The sequence below is a fragment of the Drepanopeziza brunnea genome (assembly GCF_022702325.1).
Source record: "Drepanopeziza brunnea f. sp. 'multigermtubi' strain 214-2 chromosome Unknown ctg2, whole genome shotgun sequence".
In the NCBI taxonomy this organism is placed as follows: domain Eukaryota; kingdom Fungi; phylum Ascomycota; class Leotiomycetes; order Helotiales; family Drepanopezizaceae; genus Drepanopeziza; species Drepanopeziza brunnea.
This window is the reverse complement of record NW_027094065.1, coordinates 874,457-900,448: the sequence shown is the minus strand read 5'-3', so window position 1 is coordinate 900,448 and position 25,992 is coordinate 874,457. Positions and strand designations below refer to the sequence as shown.

At 51.3% G+C, this 25,992-nt stretch overlaps 9 protein-coding genes across 9 annotated transcripts; 6 read left to right on the top strand and 3 right to left on the bottom strand.

Annotated features, from left to right (window-relative positions):
* Window positions 1-1,350: 1,350 nt before the first annotated feature.
* Window positions 1,351-2,517, top strand: L3040_001473 (uncharacterized protein; the record flags this gene model as incomplete). The annotated part of the gene is made up of 2 exons (XM_066156759.1): window positions 1,351-2,380; window positions 2,432-2,517. The coding sequence occupies 2 exons, from the start codon at window positions 1,351-1,353 to the stop codon at window positions 2,515-2,517; spliced, it is 1,116 nt and encodes a 371-aa protein (XP_066012779.1).
* A 2,312-nt stretch (window positions 2,518-4,829) lies between these two features.
* On the top strand, window positions 4,830-5,708 carry L3040_001472 (uncharacterized protein; the record flags this gene model as incomplete). Its single annotated transcript, XM_066156758.1, has 5 exons — window positions 4,830-4,889; window positions 4,949-5,107; window positions 5,156-5,254; window positions 5,330-5,485; window positions 5,556-5,708. 5 exons carry the CDS (start codon window positions 4,830-4,832, stop codon window positions 5,706-5,708), a joined length of 627 nt encoding a protein of 208 aa, XP_066012778.1.
* A 1,773-nt stretch (window positions 5,709-7,481) lies between these two features.
* Window positions 7,482-8,511, bottom strand: L3040_001471 (uncharacterized protein; the record flags this gene model as incomplete). The annotated part of the gene is made up of 4 exons (XM_066156757.1): window positions 7,482-7,610; window positions 7,685-7,734; window positions 7,840-8,248; window positions 8,326-8,511. The coding sequence occupies 4 exons, from the start codon at window positions 8,509-8,511 to the stop codon at window positions 7,482-7,484; spliced, it is 774 nt and encodes a 257-aa protein (XP_066012777.1).
* Window positions 8,512-9,634: 1,123 nt separating this feature from the next.
* L3040_001470 (uncharacterized protein) lies at window positions 9,635-11,451 on the bottom strand (the record flags this gene model as incomplete). Its single annotated transcript, XM_007293027.1, has 2 exons — window positions 9,635-11,165; window positions 11,213-11,451. The coding sequence occupies 2 exons, from the start codon at window positions 11,449-11,451 to the stop codon at window positions 9,635-9,637; spliced, it is 1,770 nt and encodes a 589-aa protein (XP_007293089.1).
* Window positions 11,452-11,761: 310 nt separating this feature from the next.
* On the top strand, window positions 11,762-14,066 carry L3040_001469 (uncharacterized protein; the record flags this gene model as incomplete). The annotated part of the gene is made up of 6 exons (XM_066156756.1): window positions 11,762-12,296; window positions 12,348-12,786; window positions 12,833-13,262; window positions 13,308-13,495; window positions 13,785-13,822; window positions 14,011-14,066. 6 exons carry the CDS (start codon window positions 11,762-11,764, stop codon window positions 14,064-14,066), a joined length of 1,686 nt encoding a protein of 561 aa, XP_066012776.1.
* Window positions 14,067-14,906: 840 nt separating this feature from the next.
* On the bottom strand, window positions 14,907-15,629 carry L3040_001468 (uncharacterized protein; the record flags this gene model as incomplete). The annotated part of the gene is made up of 1 exon (XM_007293025.1): window positions 14,907-15,629. The coding sequence occupies one exon, from the start codon at window positions 15,627-15,629 to the stop codon at window positions 14,907-14,909; it is 723 nt and encodes a 240-aa protein (XP_007293087.1).
* A 4,118-nt stretch (window positions 15,630-19,747) lies between these two features.
* Window positions 19,748-21,485, top strand: L3040_001467 (uncharacterized protein; the record flags this gene model as incomplete). The annotated part of the gene is made up of 3 exons (XM_007293024.1): window positions 19,748-19,822; window positions 19,872-20,462; window positions 20,508-21,485. 3 exons carry the CDS (start codon window positions 19,748-19,750, stop codon window positions 21,483-21,485), a joined length of 1,644 nt encoding a protein of 547 aa, XP_007293086.1.
* A 754-nt stretch (window positions 21,486-22,239) lies between these two features.
* On the top strand, window positions 22,240-23,206 carry L3040_001466 (uncharacterized protein; the record flags this gene model as incomplete). The annotated part of the gene is made up of 2 exons (XM_007293023.1): window positions 22,240-22,847; window positions 23,032-23,206. 2 exons carry the CDS (start codon window positions 22,240-22,242, stop codon window positions 23,204-23,206), a joined length of 783 nt encoding a protein of 260 aa, XP_007293085.1.
* A 967-nt stretch (window positions 23,207-24,173) lies between these two features.
* On the top strand, window positions 24,174-25,064 carry L3040_001465 (uncharacterized protein; the record flags this gene model as incomplete). The annotated part of the gene is made up of 3 exons (XM_007293021.2): window positions 24,174-24,420; window positions 24,533-24,553; window positions 24,637-25,064. 3 exons carry the CDS (start codon window positions 24,174-24,176, stop codon window positions 25,062-25,064), a joined length of 696 nt encoding a protein of 231 aa, XP_007293083.2.
* Between the last annotated feature and the right edge of the window lie 928 nt (window positions 25,065-25,992).

The window sequence follows — 25,992 nt, the reverse complement described above, 5'->3', positions numbered from 1 at the left end:
CGTAAGTAGTACATATATATATATATATATATATATATATATATATATATATTACACAGCAAGTGGCATGGCGAAAGGGGAGCCCAGGCCCGAGCGAGAGAGTGAGTCAGAGCAGGTGTGTGTCCGCCATCCAAGGTCTTGGTAGAGATCAAGCAAACGAATCTCTCCTTCTTGACATGAGCGCCGAGAGGGAAGCGATGCACGCGGGTTTGGGTCGGTGCTTGGAGATATGGTAGGTAGGTTGTTGCAGTTGAGCCCGTACAAGCACCATTTAGACTGGGCGCGGCTGAGGTGAGTGAGATGGATATAGCGGAAGGAACATGGGAGAGATATTGATTGGAATCACCCCGGTGGGTTTCTTGGGTATCTGTCTCGGACTCGGGTGTTGTCGGTATGGGGATATTCATAAGAGACCGACCGCGCAGTTGTTCATGTTCAAGAACCAAGTCTCCGGCTATCAGTCGACCGAACTCAACGAGAGGAGAATGGATGAATGCATCGTAGCATCAGCATCAGCATCAGCATCAGCATCTGCATCTGCATCTGCATTGACGGCCAGCCGGCCAGGCCCGACGATTCACTGCCACGCCACTTCAATGGGATGGTGTTTCTTTTGGCCTGCAGCCACCAACTGGGAATTCTCCAGTCCTCCGAGAGAGAGAAAGGCATTCTCAATAAGCATCGGGGTTGGCGAAGGTGCCGTGTTGTATTGTGAGACCATTTCCAATGAGCTGTTCGTTCATGTTGTGTCTGGAGACTCGCTTCTGCACCTGCACTCACTTTCCCCATGGGCGTTTAGGGGTCCAAAGGGTCCAAAGGGTCCAAAGGGTCCATCCAAAGGTCGTCCAAGGGTCCAAGGGTCCAAGGGTCCAAGGGTCCAAGGGTCCAAGGATCCAAAACGCCCAGCACAAAGAGCATCAGCATCAGCATCAGCAACCACAACCACAACCGCAACGACAACAGTCGAGAAAAAACATCCATCGATACTTTGCCCAAGGCCGGGCCTTCAAGCTACAGATACAATACCCAATAAAAGTACTTACTCCCCGCTGCCCCGTCTGCTTTTTTGGTTTTCGGCCACCACAGATAAACGTCCCAAGTTCTGCCCATCTTGCCCATCTTGCCCATCTCGCCTCACCCGCAGATCAGCCCCGCTACTCGTCACCCACCAGCCATTTGCTCAAAGGAGGTTACATACCCCGCGCTGTCACCTCTTCACCTCTTCACCTACCAACCTACCAACCTCTTCACCTCTTCACCTCTTCACTTCACATCCGGTCTTTGTAATCCCGATTTCATCGCATTTCATCGCACCATCATCAACTTCTTGCACACCCTTTATCTCTCGTGATGCCTTCCAGAGATTCCACCTTCCAAGGCTCCGACAGCGACATCGTTGCCACGGGCTTGATCAATCACAACACCGGAATTTTGGTCAAAGACTGCAACGAAGAACTTGACCCAGAGGAGTGGGACGATTGGATGCGTTGGGAAGGAACAACAACCGAGCTGCGTCCTGCGTCGATTGAGAGGAGACATAGCACAGCGAGTACAATCTCGTCACTGGAGGAGCCATGGATTACGAGCTTGGAGACTTCAGCAATCGACCCCATCTTAGCCTCCTATTCCAATGCCAACGACTTCCCCTTCGAAGATGCACAATTAGAGCTCGACGAGACGCCATTGACATCGGCCAGCTCGACAAGCAACAACGAAACTCCCTGGTGCCCACCCGCTGCTGCGTACACACAACAAGAACTTCGGAGATCATACCACGGATTCTCGTCCCTCACCGCTGCCGAAGAACGAAGTCTGCAAGACATTGCAATGCCATACCACGCTCTTTCCAACATCAACATTGCGTTCGCGCCCGTATCGCCCATGGAGTCCCACGCATCGGAATCGGCTTCTCCCTCCCCAGAGCCCGAAGTCCCTACTCGCAAGAACAACAAGCGGAAGTCCATCGACCTGGGCGAGCTACCGAGCACCCTGAGCCAGTCAAAAAAGAAAGGACACAATGCCATCGAGAAGAGATATCGAACAAACTTGAATGCCAAGATCGAATGCCTTCGCGAGGGCATACCATCTCTGACGGGGCCTGACAACCTTGCAGGCGAAGAAGAGTCCGGCGGCGAAGGAGCTGACAGCAAGTCTGCCGCACATCCGAAGTACGGAAAAGCAGCCATCCTCACCAGAGCTCTCGAATACATTCAGCATCTGGAGAGCACCACCCAGCGACTTGGCAGCGAGGTCGATAGCCTGAAGATACGCATTGGAGCATTTGAGAAGCTGGCCATGGGTGGAAGCATGATCATGGTTGGAGGTGGCTTGGACGGGCCAGTGTTGACCAAGAGCGAGACACTCGAAAGCATTCAATCTGGTATTTTGTCCTGTCAACCAGTCAGCACGAGCTCTGCTAACTCGCCGTTAGATTTTCAGGCTATCAAGCCGAAAGCGAAGGTGGTCACTGGATCTACTACTAGAAAACGTGGCTCGAGGCAGTCTAAAGCTTCCTGACAGTAGATGCATCAATTTATGGAATGAAAAGATAACTGGAGCCCGAATCACAAAGGCCGAAGGCTGTCTGTAATGGTCGCTTGGGAAAGGGGGTCTGGGCTCGCCGTGTACGCGTAAGGATTTTAGTTCACAAACCATCGGTATGATGACAACAGGATCATAATAATGACACACAGAAACTCGAATTCAGTGTTCAAATGAAGCTTCTATTTGGCGGCATGAAGCGTGTTTGACGTATCTTGAGGAATAAGAAAGACTGACGTTAAAATCTAGCAATTTTAGCTTTGGTATAGCCGAAAGCTTAAACCAATATGGGGTAGGCGCGGCTCGGAGCAAGGACTTCTCAATTATGTTAATTGACTTTGAAACCCTGACGAGTCTAAGTCCGAGATCTATATTTCTTTCTCGAAGCAAATTATAGCATAGGTGATTATCTCTACCGATATTCTTTAGCGCAGTTCATCCCGAACCAGCAAGTGTACTTGATCAGCGAGCCACCGCCGACATTGTCAACCCAACACACTTTTTCTAAATCCGAAACAACTCCCGAGTATCTAGTACTACCTGCAAAGTGTAGAAGCGACTTGATCCCTCCTGCAGAAAGAAGCGGGCGAGGAACCGTCTGCTCATCGGTAATTGAGACAATGAGGCGCACGAGTCCAAAGCATTCGACGTATATGTACCTGTATACCTAAGAGCAAGAAGCTTGAAGGAACTTGCAAATCCCGCAACGAGATGACTAAGGATTTCACGATTTGATCGATATAAAGACATTCGGTTTGTACGATGGCACTAATGCCGATGGCCGATGGCCTTATGCCGTATGCTGGGTGAGACCGGGTGGAACGGAACGAAGCCCAGCGCCGCTGGGCTGGTGCCTGGGGGGCAGTTGAGTTATTTCAATTGATGGTCCATGGGAAGCTTCGATATTGAAGCGGCATAGGTTGTAGCACGATTGACGAGATGAAGTGCCTTTCTAGGAGTGGCAATTGGATGGAGAAGTCCTTGGTGCGAACGAAAAGCAAAGGTATGTATGTAGCCAGCCACTCGTCGACCGATTGATAGAACTCGCTGCAAGATTCGAGTTGATCCACGCAAGAGAGAAGACTATGAGTCTCATGCAAAGGTCCACCGGGATAAGAACCCAAAAAGGCAGAGCTTACCATAGTTATGTACTTGCCGTCTCATGGGGACCCGGGAGGCGAAGGACCGGCGACCCAGGAGAGCGGCAATGTAACCTCAACCGCGCGCTGTGTAGCCACGCCTTAAACAGTTCTGTCCAACTACAGCAACATTAGGGACTGAGCGGTACCGTTCGGGATAGTCATTTAGTCAGTGTCGTCAAAGAAAGGAAAAAAAAAAAAAAAAAAAAACTCCGGGCTCTAGGGTCTGAATCTAGTATATCTCTTTCAGAACCTGGACCGGAAAGGTCCACCTCTCCGCCAGCAAGCCCAGGTAGCGGCGCGATGGACTTGGTGTCTCTCGTATGTGTTGAAAATGTCTTGGGCGTATCTACCGATATGCTAGCAATTTTGACGTGCATCTCCCGGAGAATTTACGGGCTTTCTAACGGGCTCAGATTAAGACCATTACGAGTAGCGGTTGTTAATGTGAGTAGTGGTGAGGTTGAGCTTGACACCAAAGCTGAGCGTAGATCTACTCGAAAGGGTGTGAGCGGTCTCCGTCTTGAATGTTGACAATCAGAGCTTATTTGGAGAGGCCGGCCTGGGTATCGGGTTTGGGAGGGAGAGAAGATGGCAAAAAGTGAGCGGAAGAGGAAGCCGCTCGAGGAAAAATAGTCTCTTACACTTAGGTACATAACAAGCTCTTTGTTTTCTCCACCTCCACTACTCTAGGTTTCGTCTTCATCTTCATTTTATGCAATGCAGCCAAATATACTAAAGTATTCGGAGAGTGAATGTCTTAGTGTCAGCAAGGGGGGAAGGACCTTGCAAAGTAGAAGCAGAAGCCAAAAAGCCATACCATTACGGCCCTTCCTTACCGGGCACTGGTGATCTCGTTGCGGCTGCAGATAGTGAATGTTTCAAGCTGGGCATGGGGTCAGGAGAGTAGGTGCTTGCAATTAATTGCAGTCGAAAATCAGACCACCACCGTAAGATACTCCAAAGAGGACCGATTAGGTAGCAGTGCCACTTGGAGAGGCATGGCTGGTGTATACTTCGAGTTTAGTACCATATTAGGTAAGCCGCCCAAATTTCGAGTATTTCTTCCCTCCGATTTTGCTTCTTGACTAGACCACCAACAAGTCTACAAGATCTTTCCAAGACAGCCAAAATACGCAAGCAGCAACCATGCAGGTCACAATCCTTACGTTACTGAACCTCATGCTCCTCATGGTCTTCTCACCTCTGGTAACCTTCTCTCCTCCTTCTACCGTACTTGGGCAGGACTTACAATGAGGTGACGACAGACTCATGTCGCGGCACTCGCCATTCCAGCAGAGCTCTCTTCGTCTCTTGATGGTATGGGTCAAAACTTGGAGATGGAAGGCTACAAGATGGGCACCATGACCTTCAATGGCACCTACACAGGACTCCCCGGTACCATCGTCGCCAGTGGCAGTTTTGAGGTAGGCGCATCGCCACCCGCTACAGAAGTTGCCCGTTAACACGTCCAGGAAATCATTGCACAAGTTCAAAAGGATCACCCTCATCTCAATAAGAGATCCGTCAAAACTGGCAGAGCCGAGAGCGTCAAACTGGCACCGGACATTAGTGTGGGTTCCCTTGCACCTCAGATATTCCTTGGGGCTCTTTCTTCACAGCAGTCCGCTAATCGATATTACTCTCAGGGCCTTTTCTGCGACAATAAGGCGCGCGCTTGGAACAACAATATCCGTAAGGCTATAGCTGTGATCAGAGGCGCCAACGGTCTCTGCTACGCCGATCCTCATACGTGTGTGAAGGTCATTTGCTCATCAGGCACCAATATCGTCTACTGCAACGATGTTAGTCAATATCCTTCCCTGAATATTCTGTCCTTTCAGAGTACCATTTTCTCACCCATAATTTTGGCAGAGCGATTATGGCCTCGAGGCAGACTGCACGTTTTTTGCGGACTCCGCCGAGGCTATCATCAGAGGCTGCAATTCCAATGGATGGACAGCAGGAAAGTTGACCGACTATGACCAGCACTACAGCCTTCAGGTCTCCGTGAGCTTCTGCATTTAAACATTCCAACCCTGTGGGGTAGTTTGCCACGGGTGACATTCGCGGGTGCATGGGCTTCCTTCGGGATACAACGATGATTTGATAGGGCTGATAGTTGCAAACTTCACTACAATCGCTCAATAGACCTTCACAGATCTGCGGAATGGATTCAGCTTCACATCTCATGTTCGATAGTCTGGATGATCAAGAAGTGATTTATGCTATTTCACTCCTGAGCAACCACGCATCATAGATTCGACACTTAACGAATACTCCTGAAAACAAAGGATGAAGATAGATTGAAGCTAACTCTTTCAATCAATGACTGTAATTCGAATCGCATCTCGCTGCATCAATCATTAAATACCGAGCTTAAAACACATCAAATTCGATAGAGGATAAGAAAAAGCGCGATACAACCAGCATGAAAATCTCGCCGCCGCATCAGAGCATGCAACTGAAACCGCAACCGAACCCTCTCACCAGAATCACAAATGGCTACACCGCTCCGGTGCTGTCCGCTATCTCAACTCTCAAAACCCTACCTACCCAGGCCCCAGGCCATCCTCGTCGGGCAAAAACATCAAGCCACCCGCACCAAAGAGCGGGTCATCTGAACCGAGGTGCTCTTCATCCGCTCAGCGGGCACGGAAATACCTACCTACCTACCTACCTACCTACCCAAGCCCCGTCCATATAGAACTCGTCCCGCGGGCGGAAAGAATTTTTCTATTTCTCTTTCGATCTATAGATAAACAGAGATTTAGATTCTTACATTTTCAGATCTCCGAAGGCGTGAGGATTAAGGAGCGGCGCTCATTTCAAACATAGCATACGGTAGTGGAAAACCGTTTTCGTCGTTCTGCTCCTTTTCGCGAGCCATATACCGGTACCGGTCGTTCTCCTCTCTCTTTCTGGCGCAACATCTTTTCTTTCTCTCTCTCTCTCTCTCTCTCTAGGATCTACTTACTCCCTTCAGTGGCAGCCGGACTGGAATGTGAAAGACCACACACACGTCGTCTGATTGGTCTGCGCCGCGATCGCTCGTTTGGCTTTGTCAGCTGCCATTTCGTCGTGCGTCGTTCGTTAATCGTTTGTTCGTGATCTCCACATTTTTTAACCGAGGACGGCTTGCCTCTTCTTTGGTGACCAACACCCCCCTTCCCCCCCCCACCCCCCCCAAAATTTCAGGCTGAATGGATAGATGGACACGACACGGATGCTTTAATATAGATACATATATATATATATATATATATATATATATATATTATTGTATGAATGAATTGCGATGAAACGGGCTGGGCCGGGTGCTTATGATTTGGTTTCGAGCTGAAAGAAATGGGAATCGAGATGTTCTCTCATGGTTGGATGAAGCAGGAACGTGAATTCCACACCAGACCAGGGTGAGCGGGGATAGGCGAGCGAGGTTCCGCGACTGCGTGTCGCGATTTGCACAGCTCTGTCGGTTTTTCTATTCACGAGCGATCGACTTACGGGTGAAAAGAAAGGGCTTTGTATCCTGTGGAGCTTCCAGCCTGCGTGCAGGGATACCTATGGACCGAAGTCCGCCAGAGCAGGAGACCAGATATCCGACGAGAGGTAGCTGCTGCAGGCCAAGAAGAGACCGGTGACGTTTAGATGAGAGATTGTGGGAGACTTGTTGAAAAATTCTTGGGAGTACAGCTTTGCTATGGTGGTGTATATCATCAGGAAGCGAAAGTTATGTGCCAAATATGGAGAATGAGAACCCCAAGCCCCAACTCTTGACGGCCACTACCAATCTTCAAGACTTCAAGCGCCCATCAGCATCAGTCTTCGGATCTCCTTCTTCGTTCTCGTCCGCCTGTACACAAACACGAGTATGACCACAGCCAAGCCATTCACTACCGATTTGGCAATACTCAGCTCCCATATCCTTTGCTAGTCAGAGTGTCAGAGAATCAGCCACAAGTCGAGTAAATCCTCCACTCTTGAAATAGAGAGAAGCCACGTACCCCTCTGTCACAGACCTTTCCAAAATTCACAACCCCTTCAAAATTTGGCTCTGCAAGACATCAGAGTAAGCATACATCTTGCGTGAGGAGTGTATAGAAACAAATTGAGAGTAGCTCTCGAGACATTGTCTGGAAGAGGATACTTGACTACTCACGTATACCCTCCGCAATAGGACTGCACGCCCACCCCCAGAGATCCCTCCCATTCTTCGCCACTCGATAAGCGACCGCGACCACGATCCACACCACCAGATGCCCAACGTCAACCACGATAACTATCCCCACTTGGACCCCAGCAATGGTGTTGGCGGCTTTGATGGAGAAGTAATAGGCGATGACCATACCGACGCCGAGGAGGGCGGTGATGAGGGAGAGACAGAACATCAGGAGGGAGGACCAGAGCTGCGTCTCCTTGGCCCAAGGGCCGCGCCCGGAACGGATGGTGGTGTGGGTTGTGTAGAAGGCGTAGAGGGTCTGGCCTTCTTGGGCGACGATTGCGATTGCTATTGCGGTGCCTGCGAGGCGGGAGAGGAGGCGGAGGTAGCGGATTCGGCTTTTGAGTTTCTGTACTGCCTTAGCATGAGCCTGGGAAGTGAAAGCTATATGCTCTTTGAGAGTGTTGGCTGGAGAAGATGGCTCACTCTGTCTTTTTCCGAAAGGAAGGACATGGCGGGTGACTGCGGGTGGCTTTGAGTGCCTTCTTCGCCGAAGTATTGTGTAGGAGATCCGACATGGATGTTCACGGGCTTATGGATGGAGTCGTTGTAGTTCATGGAATATGGCGTCGTTGGTGTTTGGGGCAGGGCATTGTACGTTGTAGATGCCATCTCGAGAGAATCCAGGATTCCTTTCCTGTTCAGTAAAGGTGTAGCAGATTGTGAAGCAATACATAAGGCTTGAGGCTCAGGAGCGGTCGGTGTGTAGTAGTACTCCGAAGCGAACAGCCGCAGTAACTTCAAGAGGATCAGGAACACTGGGCGGCCAACAGCCTATTTATTATATGAATATCTGTCGGCATCCAGAGCTTACATAAATATGAGGATCTTTAGCACGAATGCACGGCAGAATGCTGTATAACAGTGATTACTGAGCGTGCTAATCCTGTCTACGGAGAGCTTTTGAAGAGGAGAGTGGCTGCGCAGTAAGCAGCCCAGTCCACCAGCGAGTAGCAAGCCTTATTTTATGGAGGGCACAGCGGGGAAGGTTTCTAGTCAACAGCCAAATCGCAGTGCATTGATTGGGAAGAAATGCAGAGCAAGCTGGCTATGTCCTGGCGCTGGCGAGCTTATAAAAGGCACCTTAAAGCAGCCAGCCTCTTGATTGCCCGCAGAAGAAGGGATTGGAGTGGTCATGTCGCGAAGCCGGTGGTGAGGTGATGAGGCTGGAGTCAATACTGTCGAAATTTGGAGGTGGAATTTTTGGACTTCCTTGACCTGGGTCTGAGAACTGCTCAGCGGGGATTTTCTCTCATGGGCCAGACCGGGTTATGGAGATGGGAGAGAGATGTGACGGGGGTTGGGACTGAGCATGAAATACATGATTCCATTGTTTGATCATAATCAGCCGTCCCCTATTGAGACGACGAGCACTGCGTGCTCACCATCTGTACGCAACGCAGCTTCTACGCAACGTCTCCCTCATATCCATATCAATTTCAAGCTTGTGGATCGCTAGTGTTGAATCTCGTAGCAGAGTTCAGCTGCACGACGAATCGAAATGAGCCAAAAGTTTGGCCGACATAGTCTCGGACACAAGGAATCAGATGATGCAAGCCTCAAAACGACAACCGATGCCATCCATCAGATACTTTGGTCGTATCGGTTTTCCGATGCATCGGTCATTATGCATGATGTTGCACTCTGGGGCACTCTCGTGGCTCTCCATCGCGCTGCCCTGAGGAAGATATGCAGGATGCTCTAAAATTGGGCTTGTCTGGAAAGCATGTGGCTTTTACTTCGCTGGTCCGGTAGGTGCTGAGGATGGTGCTGAAGATGCACCACCACCACCACCACCACCACCACCACCACCTCTTCCACCCGCTCGGCCACCACGTCTCCCCGGGGCCCCACCTCTACTTCCACGACCGCCTCCTCTTGAGGACGAAGGAGCATTCGGAGCGTTCGGAGCTGGATTGGCAGGCTTCTTCTCCGGAGGCAGAGCTGTACCTTTTCGCTGCATCACCTGGACGGTACCTTGGGCTACAGTGATAGGGTTTGCTGCCATAGCCTTTTTCAGGCCATCGGTATCAACAAAGTCAACATATGCGAACCCCTTCCTTCTATCAATCTCTACAGTCTTGACTGCTCCAAACCTCTCCATTGCTTCCTTCAACAATGCTTCGGTGACCCCCTGAGATGGGTTAGCATGCTTGACGAAAGCTTGTGTAGCACCATCTGACGGGGCGGCCATTTGCGGAGGTCTCCGAGCTACAGCAGCAGGTGCAGACTTCACAGTTTGAGTTTTTGAGCTGGAAGCAGGAGAAGGCTGAGCTTCAGGCTTCTTCAACAAAACCATGGGAGTGGGAGGATTGTTGGCTGTGGTTGATTTGGCAGAATTGTTATCTGAAGGTCCCCTACCACGTCCTTTTCGGTCATTTGCTTGATTCATAGTAGACTTGGGGGCAGTGGGGGGAGTGGGGGCGGTTTGAGTATGTTGCGGGCGTGGAGAAGCATTCGAGTCCTTGTTCTCCTTGGATTTATCTATGGCTGCAGCTCTTTCAGCCTTTTGCGCATCTGCCGTGTCTCGTCTGATTTGGCGATGAGCTTGAGCTGGGCTCAGACCAAGGTCCCGCTGCAGCATGCGAATATGGGCTGCTGCTACAGTTTGTCGTTGTCGACCTGGTGCTTTACCACTATCAGGCTTTGGAGAGGATGACCCGGATGCACTCGATCCCGTGCTGGATTTCAGCGCTGTAGAAGACTTTGAAGCGGTCTCCCTGTTCAGAATCTTGACAGCCTCCTTGGCAGCCTTTTCAACTAGTCTGTCCGTCTTGACATCTTTGCCTTTCTTTTTATCTTCGGTGGCCGACGACTCCTTCACAGGTTTGCCCTTTGCGGTGTTAGCCTCTTGCTTTTTGGCTGCCTTTGCCGCCAGATCCTTGTTCTTGATCGCCTTCTTGTCCTTGAGCGCCTGGACCAGGGGAGTCATGGTAACCTTCTCTTGCTTCGCAGTTCCAAGATCAAACTGAGAATCACCATTGGCCTCCTTCCCTGTTGTCGGATTTGCCAATTGCTCGAGGAAAGCCATGAATTCAGGGTCTTGGTCGATTGTACCAGCACGAGCATCAACACGGCGTCTACCTGCTGGTGTACGGCCGTAAGGTGCAAACTCGACAGTTGGCGGCCCAATAAGACAAGCACTGTTGAAGGTATTGAGCGCATCTTCGAAGTTAGATTGTCGAACGTGATCGGAGAGGCTTAGGAGGTGTGTTTCGCTCGTGAGATGGAAATAGGCCCGTGAAGGTTTCGATGGCTTGGATGCGCTTCACCAAATTAGTGAATGAACATAGTAGAACAGTGAAATCATTACTCCTTTGACTCTTTGCCTGGCTTGTAGAGAAACCAGTCTACCTTTCCCTGTCCTGCTTTCCATTCTTCTCCCAAAACTGAAGTAAATTCGTCCTCTGTGAGGCCTGGTGCCAGCCTTCTGACTACAGTCTTCAGCTTGACAGGCATCGGCTTAATTGGCACTGGTCTAGCTCCATTTCCAGATGCTTGTGCCGGTGTGATTGCCAGAACTCCATTTGTTTGAGTGCGATTTCCTGCCATGGTCAAAGGTTTGGGGGTTGTAGCACCTGAGCGAGCGGCGCTACCTTGAAAGCGGTTAGGTGCAAGGATCAATCATAGAAGTTCTCACGGGTTGTCAGGGTGCTCGCTTTCGAACGTGCATACGTTTCTTCGCAACGTTGGTTGCTGGCCTTTTTTCTTGTCGTACAACAGAAGCAGCGCAGTCTCGAGGACAATTCAAGTCTTGCTACTGCTGTCTACCACCAGGACCGGAAATACATAAATCCGAGCCTCCATCCCACCAGGCCCGCGCTCATACATCCGAAGAATCGCCGATTGGACATAACTCAGGATGGCGGAGACGAGCCCTGACGTTGAGCACGAACGCGTGCTTACAATTCCCAACTCGCCTTCATGTTCATTTCCATTTGCATCTCCACCCCAATCCACCATCACTGCCCTCGACAAAGATCTCTCTCTCTGCGATCAGCGAGAACTCAGCGACCCTATACCTGACACCGACGACAACGACGACAACGACGACGACGACAAGCGTTCCCAAGCCCTCGCTACCGCCTTTGAAGCTCCGCGTGCTTTACCTCCCGTCCTTACCCCTCGCCCACTCCCTGAGCTACCATCGCATCCTCTACCTTCTCTCCCTTCCTCTTCGAAGACACACCGACCTCGCTGGAGCCACAAGGGACAACTTCTCGTTGTTCCAGCTTACTACAACATGGCAGGATCTAAGGTCCCTAAGCCAGGCCCGGCAAAGCTCAGCAAGAACTCTGGGCTCCCGGAGTGGCTTTCCCAGGCAAAGCAATGCCGCCATCTTCCCGAGGCTGTCATGAAGCAATTGTGTGAACTTGTCAAGGAGTGTTTGATGGAAGGTAAGTTTACCGTGCCAACATCTCAGGTAAAGTCTACTTATCATGGCGCAGAGTCCAATATTCAACCTGTGTCTACGCCTGTCACGATCTGCGGCGATATCCATGGCCAGTTCTACGATCTCCTCGAGCTGTTTCGCGTTGCTGGTGGTATGCCTGGTGAGACCGATGTCCAGGCTCCTACCACCCAGATTGACCCCTCCGAGATCGAGCCTCCTACCGAGATCACCAATCCTAGGTTGAAAAAGAAGATCCGCGTATCTGATAGTGGTGTTGAGAGTGCCAGTGGTGAAGATGATGAAGAGGAAGAGCGCGGTCGCCCTCGTACAGCTGGTCAATCAAGCCGTGGTGCAAGCGCTGGTGGCGATTCTGCCATTGGCGTCAACCAAGTCTCGGGCAACGGAAACCAGAACTTCATCTTCCTTGGTGATTTTGTAGACCGCGGCTACTTCAGTTTAGAGACCTTCACCCTCTTAATGTGTTTGAAGGCCATGTAAGTATACTAAACATGCGTCACGTTTCCTATGCTAACTTTTCAGGTACCCCGACAAGATCACACTTGTTCGCGGCAATCACGAGTCCCGCCAGATTACTCAAGTCTATGGCTTCTACGAGGAGTGTCAACAAAAATATGGCAATGCTTCCGTTTGGAAGTCGTGTTGTCAAGTCTTTGATTTTCTCGTTCTTGCTGCCATTGTAGACGGTGAGGTTCTGTGTGTACACGGTGGTCTGAGCCCTGAGATTCGCACTGTGGACCAAATCCGTGTTGTCGCTCGTGCCCAGGAGATCCCTCACGAGGGTGCTTTCTGTGATTTGGTTTGGAGTGACCCTGAGGAAGTTGAAACTTGGGCTGTTTCTCCCCGTGGTGCTGGATGGCTTTTCGGTCATAAGGTCGCATCTGAATTCAACCATGTTAACGGTCTGAAGCTCATTGCTCGTGCCCACCAGCTTGTCAATGAGGGCTACAAGGTATACAATTCCCTACTGCACCATGGTCTGTGCTAACTTTCTCAGTACCACTTCACTGAAAAGTCTGTCGTTACCGTCTGGTCCGCCCCCAACTACTGCTACCGCTGTGGTAACGTTGCCTCCATTATGAACGTTGGCGAGGATCTGGTCCCCAAGTTCAGCATCTTCAGCGCTGTCCCTGAGGATCAACGTGCCGTTCCCGCGGGTCGCAGAGGAGCTGGCGAATACTTCTTGTAAACACCTTTACTTATTTTCTCTCTGCCATCTTGAAGAGCTTCGCAGGATATCATGACAGCGTCTAAAGGGCTTGCATATGGAGTTGGCGTTTGTTACCCTGTACAAAACCATGCGGTGCTATATCTCACCTTTCTCGTTTCTGCATCATCGATCGACGACACGATTCCCTGAAGATAAACTTCTTCTGATTTGTGCCATGTCACTGCATATCGGCACAACATCTCTGAAGCCTTGGAAACATCATGAGGTGGATTACATGGCATTTGGCGAATACGATCATTGAAGCCTTGGGGTGATCAATGCGGTCAACTTCTCGATTGATGGTACGTGTTTTCCACTACCTTCCGTCCACATTACAGCAAGATGATGAAGAATCATAAAGATTTTACAGACCTGTTCTGAGGACATTAGTCCTGTGTTGAATTCTTGGATACTTTCTGATACTTACAAGCTCGTCTTCCGACTCCTATCCCCGCGTCGACTGGCAATGGCTTACTTTCTGTCAATTTAGATCTTTCGCGTCGGCTCGTGCATGGTACGTACGGCACTAAGGTGTGGTACGAATGATACCTTTTGCTTGTGTCTTTTCTTTTACATATCACGCCTTTCATGAAGAAATGGACCTATGCGTATGATGGATTGGGGCGGAGTATGGGGATACCTGGGGGTAACACATGACTGAATTTTGCCTGGGGCAAAACCAATTTCGTCGATTTCCAATTTGCGGTTTCGGGAGGATGATTCGATCTTCGGATCTCAGGAACTTTCTCTGTTATGTGAACAGCCTGTATGAGTACAATGATGAGCTGATGAGTTGAAGGAATGAGGAAAGACACAATCCAGCAGCTGCCTTTTGAGGGGTGAATATATTCTAGCCGTGACAGGGCTCAGGACCCGGGGGAAATTTCACTGGGCTCTGCACGACTTGAGTCAGAGGTGCTTGCACAGAACAAGTCAAGAAGTTTTCGTCCAAGAACATTCGTTCGTTGTGTGTCTGCACCATCGATTACCCAATCCAGACTCCGCTAAGCTTTTAAGCAATGCTCTGCACGTACTCCGCGCTCCCACGCATACAAATTTCAGGATACCCTCAGATTCTCCTCTATGTTCCTCCCAACCGATGCTTGCTTGCTTTCCCCGACCTCTGGTTATCCCTTAACCTCTCGCAGTACACTCATTCAGGGGCTCAGAGGCACCCTCTCGCTACACCTCCGAATCTGCCAGACAGCATTGAGCGAGCGACCTGCCCACCGGATCCCAAGCATGTGGTTTCCTCCGAGCGGGCAATGAGACTCCGGAGGGCAGGTCACTTTCGTAACTCGTAACCCGGGAAGATGTGGAAGCTTGATGCGTTATTTCCCCTCTCAGCATAACTTCGATTACATCTCCTACTTCCGAAAGCATCCTTCACAGTGGCGTGAGATGGTACTTGCCATCATTCAGAGGACTCGCATTCGCGTAGTGGCCCCTGCTCGGTAAAGGGGCGTGCGCAAACACCGGCGCTGACGAGTACGACACGGCCGACGGCGCATACGCGACCGAGATTGCGGGCGCGTAGGTGACGACCGGCAGGCCTGGATCCCTCGGCGACGGCAGGAATGGGTTGGGCGCGGAGTTTGGCGGTGGCCGCTGGTAGGTGCTGGATTTACGCTCGCTGCGGTGCGACGACGCTGCTGATGCTGCTGCTGCTGATGCTTCGATCTCGCGTCTCGAAGGGGAGCTCCTCGGCGGCGAAGCCCGGTTGGAGGCCCGTCTGCGCTTCCGCTTCTCGTGCTCGAGGTCTTCCTTGAGCTCCACGATTTTGTTGTGCAGGTCTGCCTTCTCTCGCTTCAGCAGCCGGTTCTCCCTGTTGCTGTCCGAGAGCAAGACGTTGAGCTTGGCGGTGCTGGCCTCCAGCTGGCCGATCCGGTCGTTCGCGGCATCGAGCGCTTCTTGTACGGCGCGCAGGCTGTGCCGCTGGGCTTCGATTTGCGAGGAATTGAAGGACTCTGTGGGGGTTCCTAGCGAGGCTCGGTCTGAGGCAGAGCTAGTGCCTACGCCCGAGTCCCTGGAGCTGCGGTGGTGGTGCGAGCTGCCTTTGGTGCCACGTTCGTAGTGAACGGACTTCTTCTGCTTGGGCGACGACGACATGGTGTAGCGGGTGTCTGTGGAGCGAGGCAAGGTGAGGCAAGATGAGGTAAATCGAGGCTAGAGATGTCGCCTAACGTGCAGTGAGCTGGCACAGTGCCAATGATTTGATCGGTTTGGTAGTAGAGTGTGAGGCTGACTGGCGGCCAGGTATTAGGGTTGGGTCTCAATGCCGATGATATAAAGCTGGGTCGGGTTGGGTTGAAATTGAGGGGTGTCGAGGTATATATATAAAGATTGGAGGGCTGGTTGCTCGTCTGGAGAGAAATGGACTTAGCTCGGATGCTGCCTGCCTGCCTGCCTGCCTTACATATATAGACATGTTCTTCTTCATGAAATGGTACCCTGCGCATGGCTATGGGCTATGGGCTATGGGCTATGTGCTATGGGCTATGGGCTATGGCTGTGGATGGGCATAGGATAAACATGGGGATGGGCATGCCGGACTTTGCGTTACTCGGTGAGATGTACCCCGCCAAGCACAGCCCGCATTCCATCCCTTCACCTGGGGAACTCGCCAGAAGAGTCATCGAGGCATCAAGTCAGAGGGTGTATGAGTCCTGCTATTGGCGAAGTATGGGAACGGGATGCAGGCTGAATTGGAGGAGGGGAGGGCCATGCCTCGGTGCCTAGGTGGCTGTCCTGATCCAGTCAGGTGAGCGAGCGGCACAGCAGAAAATCCGCCTGGCTAGGAGCCTTGGAGCCTACCGGGCCCTACAGATCAGAGGAATGAGGTGGATGCTGCCTGATAGCCATGATCCAAATCCAGATGGAACTGTGGTCAGTGTGCGTTGTCCCTCTGCGATGCTGCTGCTGCTGCTGCTGCTGCTGCCAGTATCCGAGGCGGATGACTCGCACGTGCAGAACAATCATTATTCTTATCGCAATTCGTCCGGATTCCATCGTACGTCAGCTAATGCGGCGTCATGGGATGTTCCATCGTTCGTGTAGTCATTTCTGGAAATCAACAAACAAGCAGAAACTCTAATTTGTTTTTGCGTCTAGGGAGGGATCACCAGGGGGATCAGATGGAAAAGCTTGGTAATATAACATGTTGGAGACATTTATCCTTCGTCTTACTCGGACTCGGCTCGGCAAGCGGCTAAGAGGCGCCTTCCAAACTCTTCTCGTTTAATCGTCAGTCTTCCGAGTCCAGCAGGATTCAAGTTATTCTTAAGCCGAGCCAGATTAGCAGAGGCCGGGTCCGGATACCAATACTACTTACAGTACAGTGGGCTTCTGCTATGTTACATGGATCTCCTGTCCATGGAAACCCGATCAATGCCGGAAGTCGAATGCCAGGTCCACGCAAGCTCAGGTTCGTGTTGGCGGTTTCATGGTGGAAGAGTCGTTATTGTCTGGTGGCGAGATAGCTCTTTCTTCTTTCGTCTCTCGGAGCCGAGAGTTTCCAGGGTGCTTTCAGTCCCCAGCTCCAAAACCATCGGCTCTAGAATCCGTACGCTTTGAGGAAGTTCTAGAGGTTGGAAATCGTGGAGTTCTTCTCGGCAATTCTGGTCTCGGCTAACCTGAGCTGATCCCCCTTCTCAACCATCCTGGTTCTCAGGAGCTCGACCTCGAGCAGCTTTTCTTCGTAACGTGCCCGACAGCTCTCACCAGTTCCTCTCTCTAACATGCGGATTGTCTACTCCAGTTTCTAGTTTTTGCAATGTAGTCGTTCGCTCTTGTCCTCCTCATGCGCAAGCAAGTTATCGATCCTGGCAATCTCTTGGACTTGTGCGTCCAATTGAGCGCGCATGTTTCTGCACTGGTAGTGTTTGTTGACGACCCTTTGGTCCTCGGTTCGAAGGTTCTGCAAATGCCATTGGTCTCTTTGCGCCACGCTGAGGCGGGCCTGGAGGGATGAGACTTTGGAGGTGAGATCTTGTTCTCTGGCTTCGGCTTCAACGAGGAGTTCCTGAGTGGTTTCGTGTCCGTATCATGAAGATCGATAACGAGAAGATGGTTGGCCAATGAAAAGTTTTTCTCGCCCTCGGCTGTCCCTCTCGACGTATCCTCGCCTATGGTACATGTTGCTCGGTGTGTTCTCTATCTTGCATAGGCCTCAGGACTTCTTGAGACAATACAGTACCAGTGGCTAGTGCTTGTGTCTTGGATATCTAGTGATTGGTGTAGGCAAGTATGATCTGCAGCAGTAGTACTGGATGGGAAACGATAGCAATGGATCAGTGGGGGATGGAAACTGGGATTTATATGTAGCGTTGCCTAAGCTCTTTGAGACAAGGCCTGGCATCACCTGAAATACCTCTCTACACCATTTCACTGAACATATATCCACAAGGGCGAGAGGAAACATGGGGCTAAACGAAGTTGCAAGTGTCACGGTATTGAAAAGTGTGACAACACCCTGAGACACCCCGATACCCATCTGAATAAAGGTCTGGGAGTGTTGAATATCATTCCTGGCTTGCACAATCTGATCCGTACTGTGGAACTGTGACTGGATATAGCAACTTTGCTTATTGTCTCCCAGCTGTTCATGATTTCGCGAGCCTGGCAGGAGGCTCATCCCATCTTTTCGTGGGGTGCGTCAACGTCAACTCTAATTGAATCCAAGCATCCCGGCGGGCACGAAGAACGGGTATAGCCACTGTGCCGGAGCCCCTGGGCTATGCTGACAAGTGTGGTGGGTAAATGGACGGTGATGCTCTCCAGCCTGGGGTGGGGGTCCGAAAGGCTTCAAGCACAGCCACGAGGAGCTCAGAGCTGATGAGGTCCAAACTGGATCTGACGACCGACAAGAATAACTATCTCGTCTGAACCGGCCAGGAAGAGATCTTAGGCGATAATCTTAGATGGGCATCATTCGTATGCTTTCTGGCTGGAGCAGAGTCGGGCATGATGTGTGGCGTCGGAGGGCACAGTGTGACTTGATGGGGTAAGCTGAAGCCATCTTCGAGGTCGCAAGACCTCCCCTTCGTGACAGGCGACAGGTCGATGACCATTCTCCCAAAAATTTGTCGGGAGTGGGATCTCAGAGGTTGAGTGGACAGCCAGCCACGATATGGAAATAGTCTCCCTAAAAGCTAGATGGCATCAAGCTCCGTAAGCATTTCATGCGCGCAACATCTGTCTACGGGGGCGTGAAGGGGACATCGCGAGTCACCTTTTTGATTCTGCCCCTTGCCAGAGCTGGGCGGTGAGCCATAAATTCCGGCCTCCCATGTCGTGATGTGAAAGCATGAGTTGGTATACAGGTAGGAAGGGCTTCAGGTGATCGGATAAGGGGCGGGGGAGAAGACTATGTACACGACAACAGGCTGCTTAGTTCATGGACTGTGTGGTTCCACGTCTTAAGGTTTCGAGCGAACCGCGAAGGATTTTCTTCTTCAAACCCCCGATGAATTCAGGATGTCCAATGAAAAAAAAAGAGTGGTCTCTCAGACATCCACCAGCACCTACCCCAATGGCATGGCCGAAGCGCAAGTCATTAGGGTCGAGATCATCGCCGCTCTCTATACAGTGAACGCTTGCGCGGACACCGCCATCCTTGCGGACAGTGCGAAAGCAAAGGCCTCACTCTTAGGCACCGGGGAAAGTCTCATCCTCGAGAGCGGGTCTGTGGCTTTTTTGAGAAGCTCAGAGAAGGACGTTTACTTCTGTAGAAGAGGGAGTATGGTCAGCAAGAGGTAGGACCAGTAGAGGGTGAGGGGAATTTTCTTACTAGAAATGATTCTATGAAGTATTGTCGAACATAGTAAGAAAAGAAAAAAAGTTGAAAGAAACGGAGGGAGGGAGGCATTATATAGGGTGTGGAAAATATTTTCCGCGCTACTGTCGCTTAGCGTAGCGTCCGGTCTCGTGATCAAAGACCGGGGCTCCAAGGACTTGGCGGCTCCGCTCTCGGACCGATGGCCGCCGATATTTTCCCCCTCGGATTTATTCACGGTACGGTAACCATGCTACGGTGTAAATGAGATGGCTCTCCAAATGACAAGCGAAGACAGACAATTAGCGCCCACTAGCTGGTGTAAAGGACGCCCGCCATTCTTCTGACATTGATTACCCACTCCAACTTACCTACCACCAACTAGTACCGGTAATTACAACAATCCACCTCCACAACACACCTTCGATCGAATATCCCTCGAATTTCTATCATTATGGAATCTCAACCCAAAGATACGACTCATACACCCTCTCAGCGATATCTTTCTACCAGAGGAGGGGACTATGGGGTTAGCATCCAACTGAATCGTGGCTAGGTCGTGTTCTAACCGGCTACAGTTTTCATTCGAGGAAGTCGTACTGAAGGGTCTGGCCTCTGATGGCGGTCTGTTCATCCCAGAAGAGGTCCCCGCATTACCCCGCGATTGGGAGTCGAGGTGGAAAGACCTGTCTTTCTCCGACCTGGCATTCGAGATCCTCTCCCTCTACATCTCTCCCTCGGAAATACCTCCCGCCGACCTGAAAGAAGTCATCCATCGAAGCTACTCTACCTTCCGCGCCGTGGATACAACCCCGCTGGTCACATTGGACGAGACGACCAACTTGCACCTGCTCGAGCTTTTCCACGGTCCTACATTCGCATTCAAAGATGTGGCTTTGCAACTGCTTGGAAATCTGTTTGAATACTTCCTCGTCAGACGGAATGAGGGTAAAATTGGGAAGGACAGGCATCATTTAACGGTTGTAGGCGCAACAAGTGGTGATACTGGATCCGCTGCCATCTACGGCCTGCGAGGAAAGAAGGATGTCTCAGTATTCATTCTGCATCCGAAGGGTAGAGTCAGCCCAGTACAAGAGGCGCAGATGACCACGGTTTTGGATGCCAATGTTCACAATTTGGCTGTTGAAGGCACATTTGATGACTGCCAGGTCAGCATCCTGCTCCACAGAATAAACAAAATCTGACAATTGTAGGACACTGTAAAAGCTCTTTTCGCAGACCCCGAGATTAACCAGAAGCTCAGCCTAGGAGCCGTCAACTCGATCAACTGGGCACGAATTCTAGCACAAACCACCTACTACTTCTACTCGTATTTCACACTCATAAAATCGCCCGCATACAAAGCAGGTCAGAGGGTTCGCTTCGCTGTACCTACGGGTAATTTTGGAGATATCCTTGCAGGCTACTTTGCGAAGCGAATGGGTCTGCCCGTCGAGAAGCTTGTAGTGGCCACAAATGAGAATGATATCCTGGATCGCTTCTGGAAAACTGGACGCTACGAGAAGCAGGTCGTGCATGGCAAGGCTGCAGAAGGTGGAATTGCTGCAGATGGTGCGAAAGCTCATGAGGATGGTGTCAAGGAGACACTCAGCCCGGCAATGGACATTCTGGTATCGAGTAACTTTGAGCGTCTACTATGGTTCCTAGCATACGAGTTTGCAGCTGGTGCAGGTATGGACGATGAGTGGAACAAAAAGCAGGCAGGTCAAGAAGTCGAGGCGTGGTTAAAAGAACTCAAGTCCAAGGGAGGCTTCGGTGTACACGCGGAGATTCTGGCAGATGCACAGAAGGACTTCGAGAGTGAGAGAGTCAGCGATGAGCAGACTCTGGAGACGATCAAGAAGTTCTTCTCTGCCGAAAAGAGCTACATCCTTGATCCGCATACGGCCATTGGCGTTGCTGCTTCTCTGCGATCCATCGATCGAACTACACCGGGGGAGACCCACCACATCTCTCTTTCTACAGCTCATCCAGCCAAGTTTGCGAATGCCGTGGATGTGGCTTTGAAGGGCGAGCCAGGCTTCAGCTTTGACAGCGTGCTCCCTGAGGAGTTCGTTGGCCTTGAGCAGAAGGAGAGACGAGTGAGAGTCGTTCCCAGAGGCGCCGGGTGGGAAGGCATTAGAGCGATTGTCGAAGAAGAGGTCGAGGCAGAGCTTCGAGGGACTAGATGATCTAGATTTGGCGGGGCTACAAAAGTATTGTATTTGTTTCGATCGAGGCGTTGATGGCGCTTTTGCATATATAATACCCCGGGATAGAGGGGTGGTTATTATTGCGCTCGAATCGATTTGGTTCCTAGGCATGAGCTGCATAAACATGATTACTTCTTACTATGCCTGTGGTAGTCCCGAAGACTCAAATTCGGCGTATCGGACGGCTTGCTCACCCAAGAAAGACGCCGAAAGGGGTAGGAGTGCCAAAATTAGGCGAAATTGGTCACGTGGTAACTCTCCACTTTTGCTCTTGCTTATCCAGGTATGTCTGTCTGTACATGCAACGTAGCGGGGTATAGATCGCTAACGTCATAGATTTGCCTCCTCTCGTCTGTCAAATTCCGACTGGAAATCGGCATGTCTGATACCGGTATATACCCATCCCTGATATCTGATATCGTTTTAGTTCTACGTATCAATGTTTATCTCTGGTTCGGTCGTCGCTCCAAAACCCGCCGATCTTAATCAGTCGTATCTTCCTTCCACCCGGTCCCTTTCAGAACCTTTTGCAGGAACCCGCTTCTGAGCCGAATATCGAATACCTAAAACTCCTCGAAATCCCGGTGTCTGATGTGATACACTATTCCCCTTTCCGAACAATCCTTCCTTGACCCACATGCTCCTACATTCTCGCTTATCTTGAAATACCGGTACCTGCCGACCTCAGATCACCTCTCTCTCTCTCTCTCTCTCTCCCTCTCTCACCGTGCCCATGAGACCGCCCGGCCCAGTCCCCAACAACCCTTCTCCAACCCGCGGCACCTACGGCCCTCATACCAGCATGTCTCTCACCCCGGGCCTCCTCTCCGCCACCGCGACGGCCCCCCCCAGCGGCAAGCCCACCATTCTATGCCTCCACGGCGGTGGAACGAACAGCACGATCTTCAACATCCAGACTATCCGGCTGCAGCGCGCCCTCGGGGCGACCTTCGACTTCGTGTTCATCGACGCGCCCTTCGAGTCGCCCGCGGGGCCGGGCGTGATGCCCATCTTCGAAGGCTGCGGCCCCTACTACCGGTGGCTGCGGCCCGGCGTCGAGGAGCTGGATGCCGAGACCCGGGCGCTGATCTCTGCCACCCTGGCTGCGAAGGGGAGGCACTTCGTTGGCATCATGGGGTTCTCGCAGGGCGGGCAGACCGCCGCGGCTACCTGTCTCGAGCAGCAGGTCGTTGCGGCGAAAGTGGGTCGAGGGCGCATCGGGTTTGGGGTGTTTCTGAATAGCACCTCTCTGCCTGTGACGGCTGGATCGGGCGTGGATGGAGATGGGGATAGGCAGCTGATCGGGTTGCCGAGTCTGCATGTGGTTGGGCTTCAGGATCCGTAAGTTTGATCGGGCCATGCGTAGTCTTAGTCATTCGTATCCTGCTTTTTGGGGGGCGTTCTGCACTTGAGACTCGTTACGAACATCACTCCCCTTTCTCTCTCTTAGAAGAATAAAGAAGAATAAAAAAGAAGAGGAAGAGGAGGAAGAAGCGAAATGATGGCTGACTTCTCAATCTTCCAGGTGGAGGGAAGATGGTGAGAGGCTGTGGCAGAAGTATTTTGAGAAGGATAAGGCGAAGAAGGTCGAGTTTGATGTCGGGCATCGGTTGCCGACTAGGCAAGAGGATACGGAGGTTATCGCGAGGGAGATTAAACGGTTGTACGAGGAGACTAAGGGTATGGCGCAGAGGTGTTGACCGGGTTTTTGTGGCATGGGTGGATGTGCTTCTCATTTCTGACGTGGTGAGATGGATGGATTCATGACTTGGATGAAAATAGTTCTCGCTGAGCGATAATAGATTGGCCTCTGGGGCGCGGAGGGAGAGGGGGAGGGCGGGGGCGTTTAAGGAAAAGGGGGGAATCTTCTAGGATTTTGGGACAAGTCACCGATCTTAAAGTTGATGTTCGCGGGCTGTTAGGGGCTTGGGATAGATAGCGGTCGAGAATGTCACGCATGTAAACATGTTACTATCGTACTTACTATCTGATCACATAATGTCACAAAACGTTGTGGGTGTGGAATCTGCGAGCGCTTCGAGGGGCGATACCAGCAACTACGTCGTGGAATCCTTTCCCTTCCTACCAGCTCGAAAGTCGATGCTGGGAGTTGTGGGTGCCGGCGGAGCGGAGGCCCACCACGTACGGACCATATTGGTACGTATGTAAGAGTGAAAGTACTGAGAAATATTGCGTCTAACACGCACTAGGTCTTAAGGAGGAAAATTCACCACCACTAGTAACTAGCAAAAGGCATAGCATTGCGCAAGGTCAAGGTCACGAATTGACGTAAATTAAGAGCGTTCTCATAAGGAAGCCGTGCCGAGCAGCTACAACAGTCCTTTTGTGCAAGGGCAAAGGTCAGATTGAGAGAATTAAAATCGAGAAGGAGCAAAGATCAAGATGATAAAGTTGTAAAAAAAATTGCTGGGGAACTAAATTGGTGTCGACCTAACCTCGACAACACCCCATCCCGACCAAGAATCTACCTGCAGCTATGGAAAATCCCATGACAGAATACAAAGGACCTATACTATGACAGAAACAGGAAAGCATTTCGGGTATCGCCAGCGCTAACTAGCCACTCCCACTTCCAACTCCCACAAACCCATTTCGAACTTCCACATACTTCCACGCACCGTTCAACAGCGCGGAATCTTCAGCAACATGTACCTCGCCAAGGCTTTCTTTGTGGCTGTCGTTTCCTCGTGGGCATTGGCCATACCGTCCGACGGCTTTGCTCTCGAACGCAAAGAGGTCGCTGGAAAGAAACACAAGAAGCCCAAGAGCAAGGCGTTGCCCTTTCCAAGCGAGCTGCCCGGAATCGAGCAGTACGACTGGCGGGAGCGGCCATGGACTCACTACGTTGATCATAAAATCTTGGACAAAATGTACCCGGTGAAATGGGACCAAGGTATGTGTACAAAGACTTCCCCTACCTTTTCCACGGTCTTCCGAGACTCGTCAGGACCCAGGCCTGGCAATTGTGGTGGACGGGAATTAAGGCTAACACGCAAACCTGACAGTGAACATCGACCACGATGACAGTACGTGATAGAGGAGAACTGTCCCATCCATCTCCCGACTTTGGTCGCTATCAGACACTTACTGACTGCCTTGTGTCCAACAGTCGTCACCCCTTCTCTCCCACCCGACGTCAAGATCCCCACCCCTTTCCTCCCAACCAACGACGAGAAGGTCAAGGAGCTCTATTTCAAAGCACTCGCCGCATACTTCGAAGACAGAGACAAGCCCGAGAAGAACAAGACGGCGGAGCTGTCGCAGAAATGGCAAGACGTCAACGACTTCAACGAGAAGGCAATCTGCTACTACTCGACTCACGCCTTCAACCTGAGGTGTGCCAAGAAGGAAGATGCGAAGGCCAGACGATGGCAGATCATCAAGTTCCGCCACCGGTACCATAAGCTGAAGAACAAGCTGATTGACGAGATGCGGGTCGAGGGGCTGGTCAACTTTGGGAGAGAGTTGGCTGATTATTTACAGGTGACTGGGCAGACATTTGGTGCATCAGCAGGAGATGGCAGGACTGTACCGTAGCTCTCTGCTAGGAGGAATATATAGGTTGTCTGTGATTGGAATTACATCAGGATCGGCATCACAGATATTACATACCTTGATTATCTCCTTACCACATCTCAGACCTGCTCCCACCCGCTCGTACCTCCATCCGCATCTCCATCTCCATCGTGGATTTTACTCTGTAGATCTCCCTTTTTCAAGCCATTTTTTAACAAAGCCACTCCCGTACCGCATCCTATTTTGCGGGGCAAGAAGAGTCTCAATGTTAAGCTTAAACTTATGCATAGACGGCTAAGGGATATTGGACGGTACTATTGGACGAGACTGACAGATCGAGTCAGGATGTGCCGAAAAGGAAGATGCGCCGAGACGTCGGGTTGTTTGTTGACTTGACAACTTACTACTATACTGTACGCAGCGAGCTTCAGGTCGAGGCGAGGCGAAACAGGACCTATCAACTCATATTTTCTCTCTCTCTCCTTTCTGTCCGTTCTCTCGATTGTCGCCTCTCTTCTCTCGCCTCTCGCCTCTCGCCCTGATCCTCTCGAGTCCAGGAGATCTCAACACTTGGGAACTAGACTCCAAGACAGGACGAGAGTCCGGCTTCACGAAATTTTTCGCGCAGACGCAGACGCAGCGATCCACTCAAAAGCGTCACCCAAGCCCCAGACAAGACCAGCCCAGCCTAGGCAATCGAACCTCGCTTCTGCCAATGCCCTCTTCATACTCTGTACCGAAGTGCAAAGGTTTTCGCCCGACACTCGAACTGCTCCTCTTGCGCTTCCTATCGCCCTGGCAATTCCTGCCCCCGCTCCCGTCGCAGAGCCGCCCTCCTGGGATCACAGCGCGAGCATCCCTGACCGAACGAACACCAGCCACCAGAGTCCAAGAACGAGATCTGCTGGACTCGATCAAGGGTGCCGGAAGCTACCTCTCCAGCGCTCTA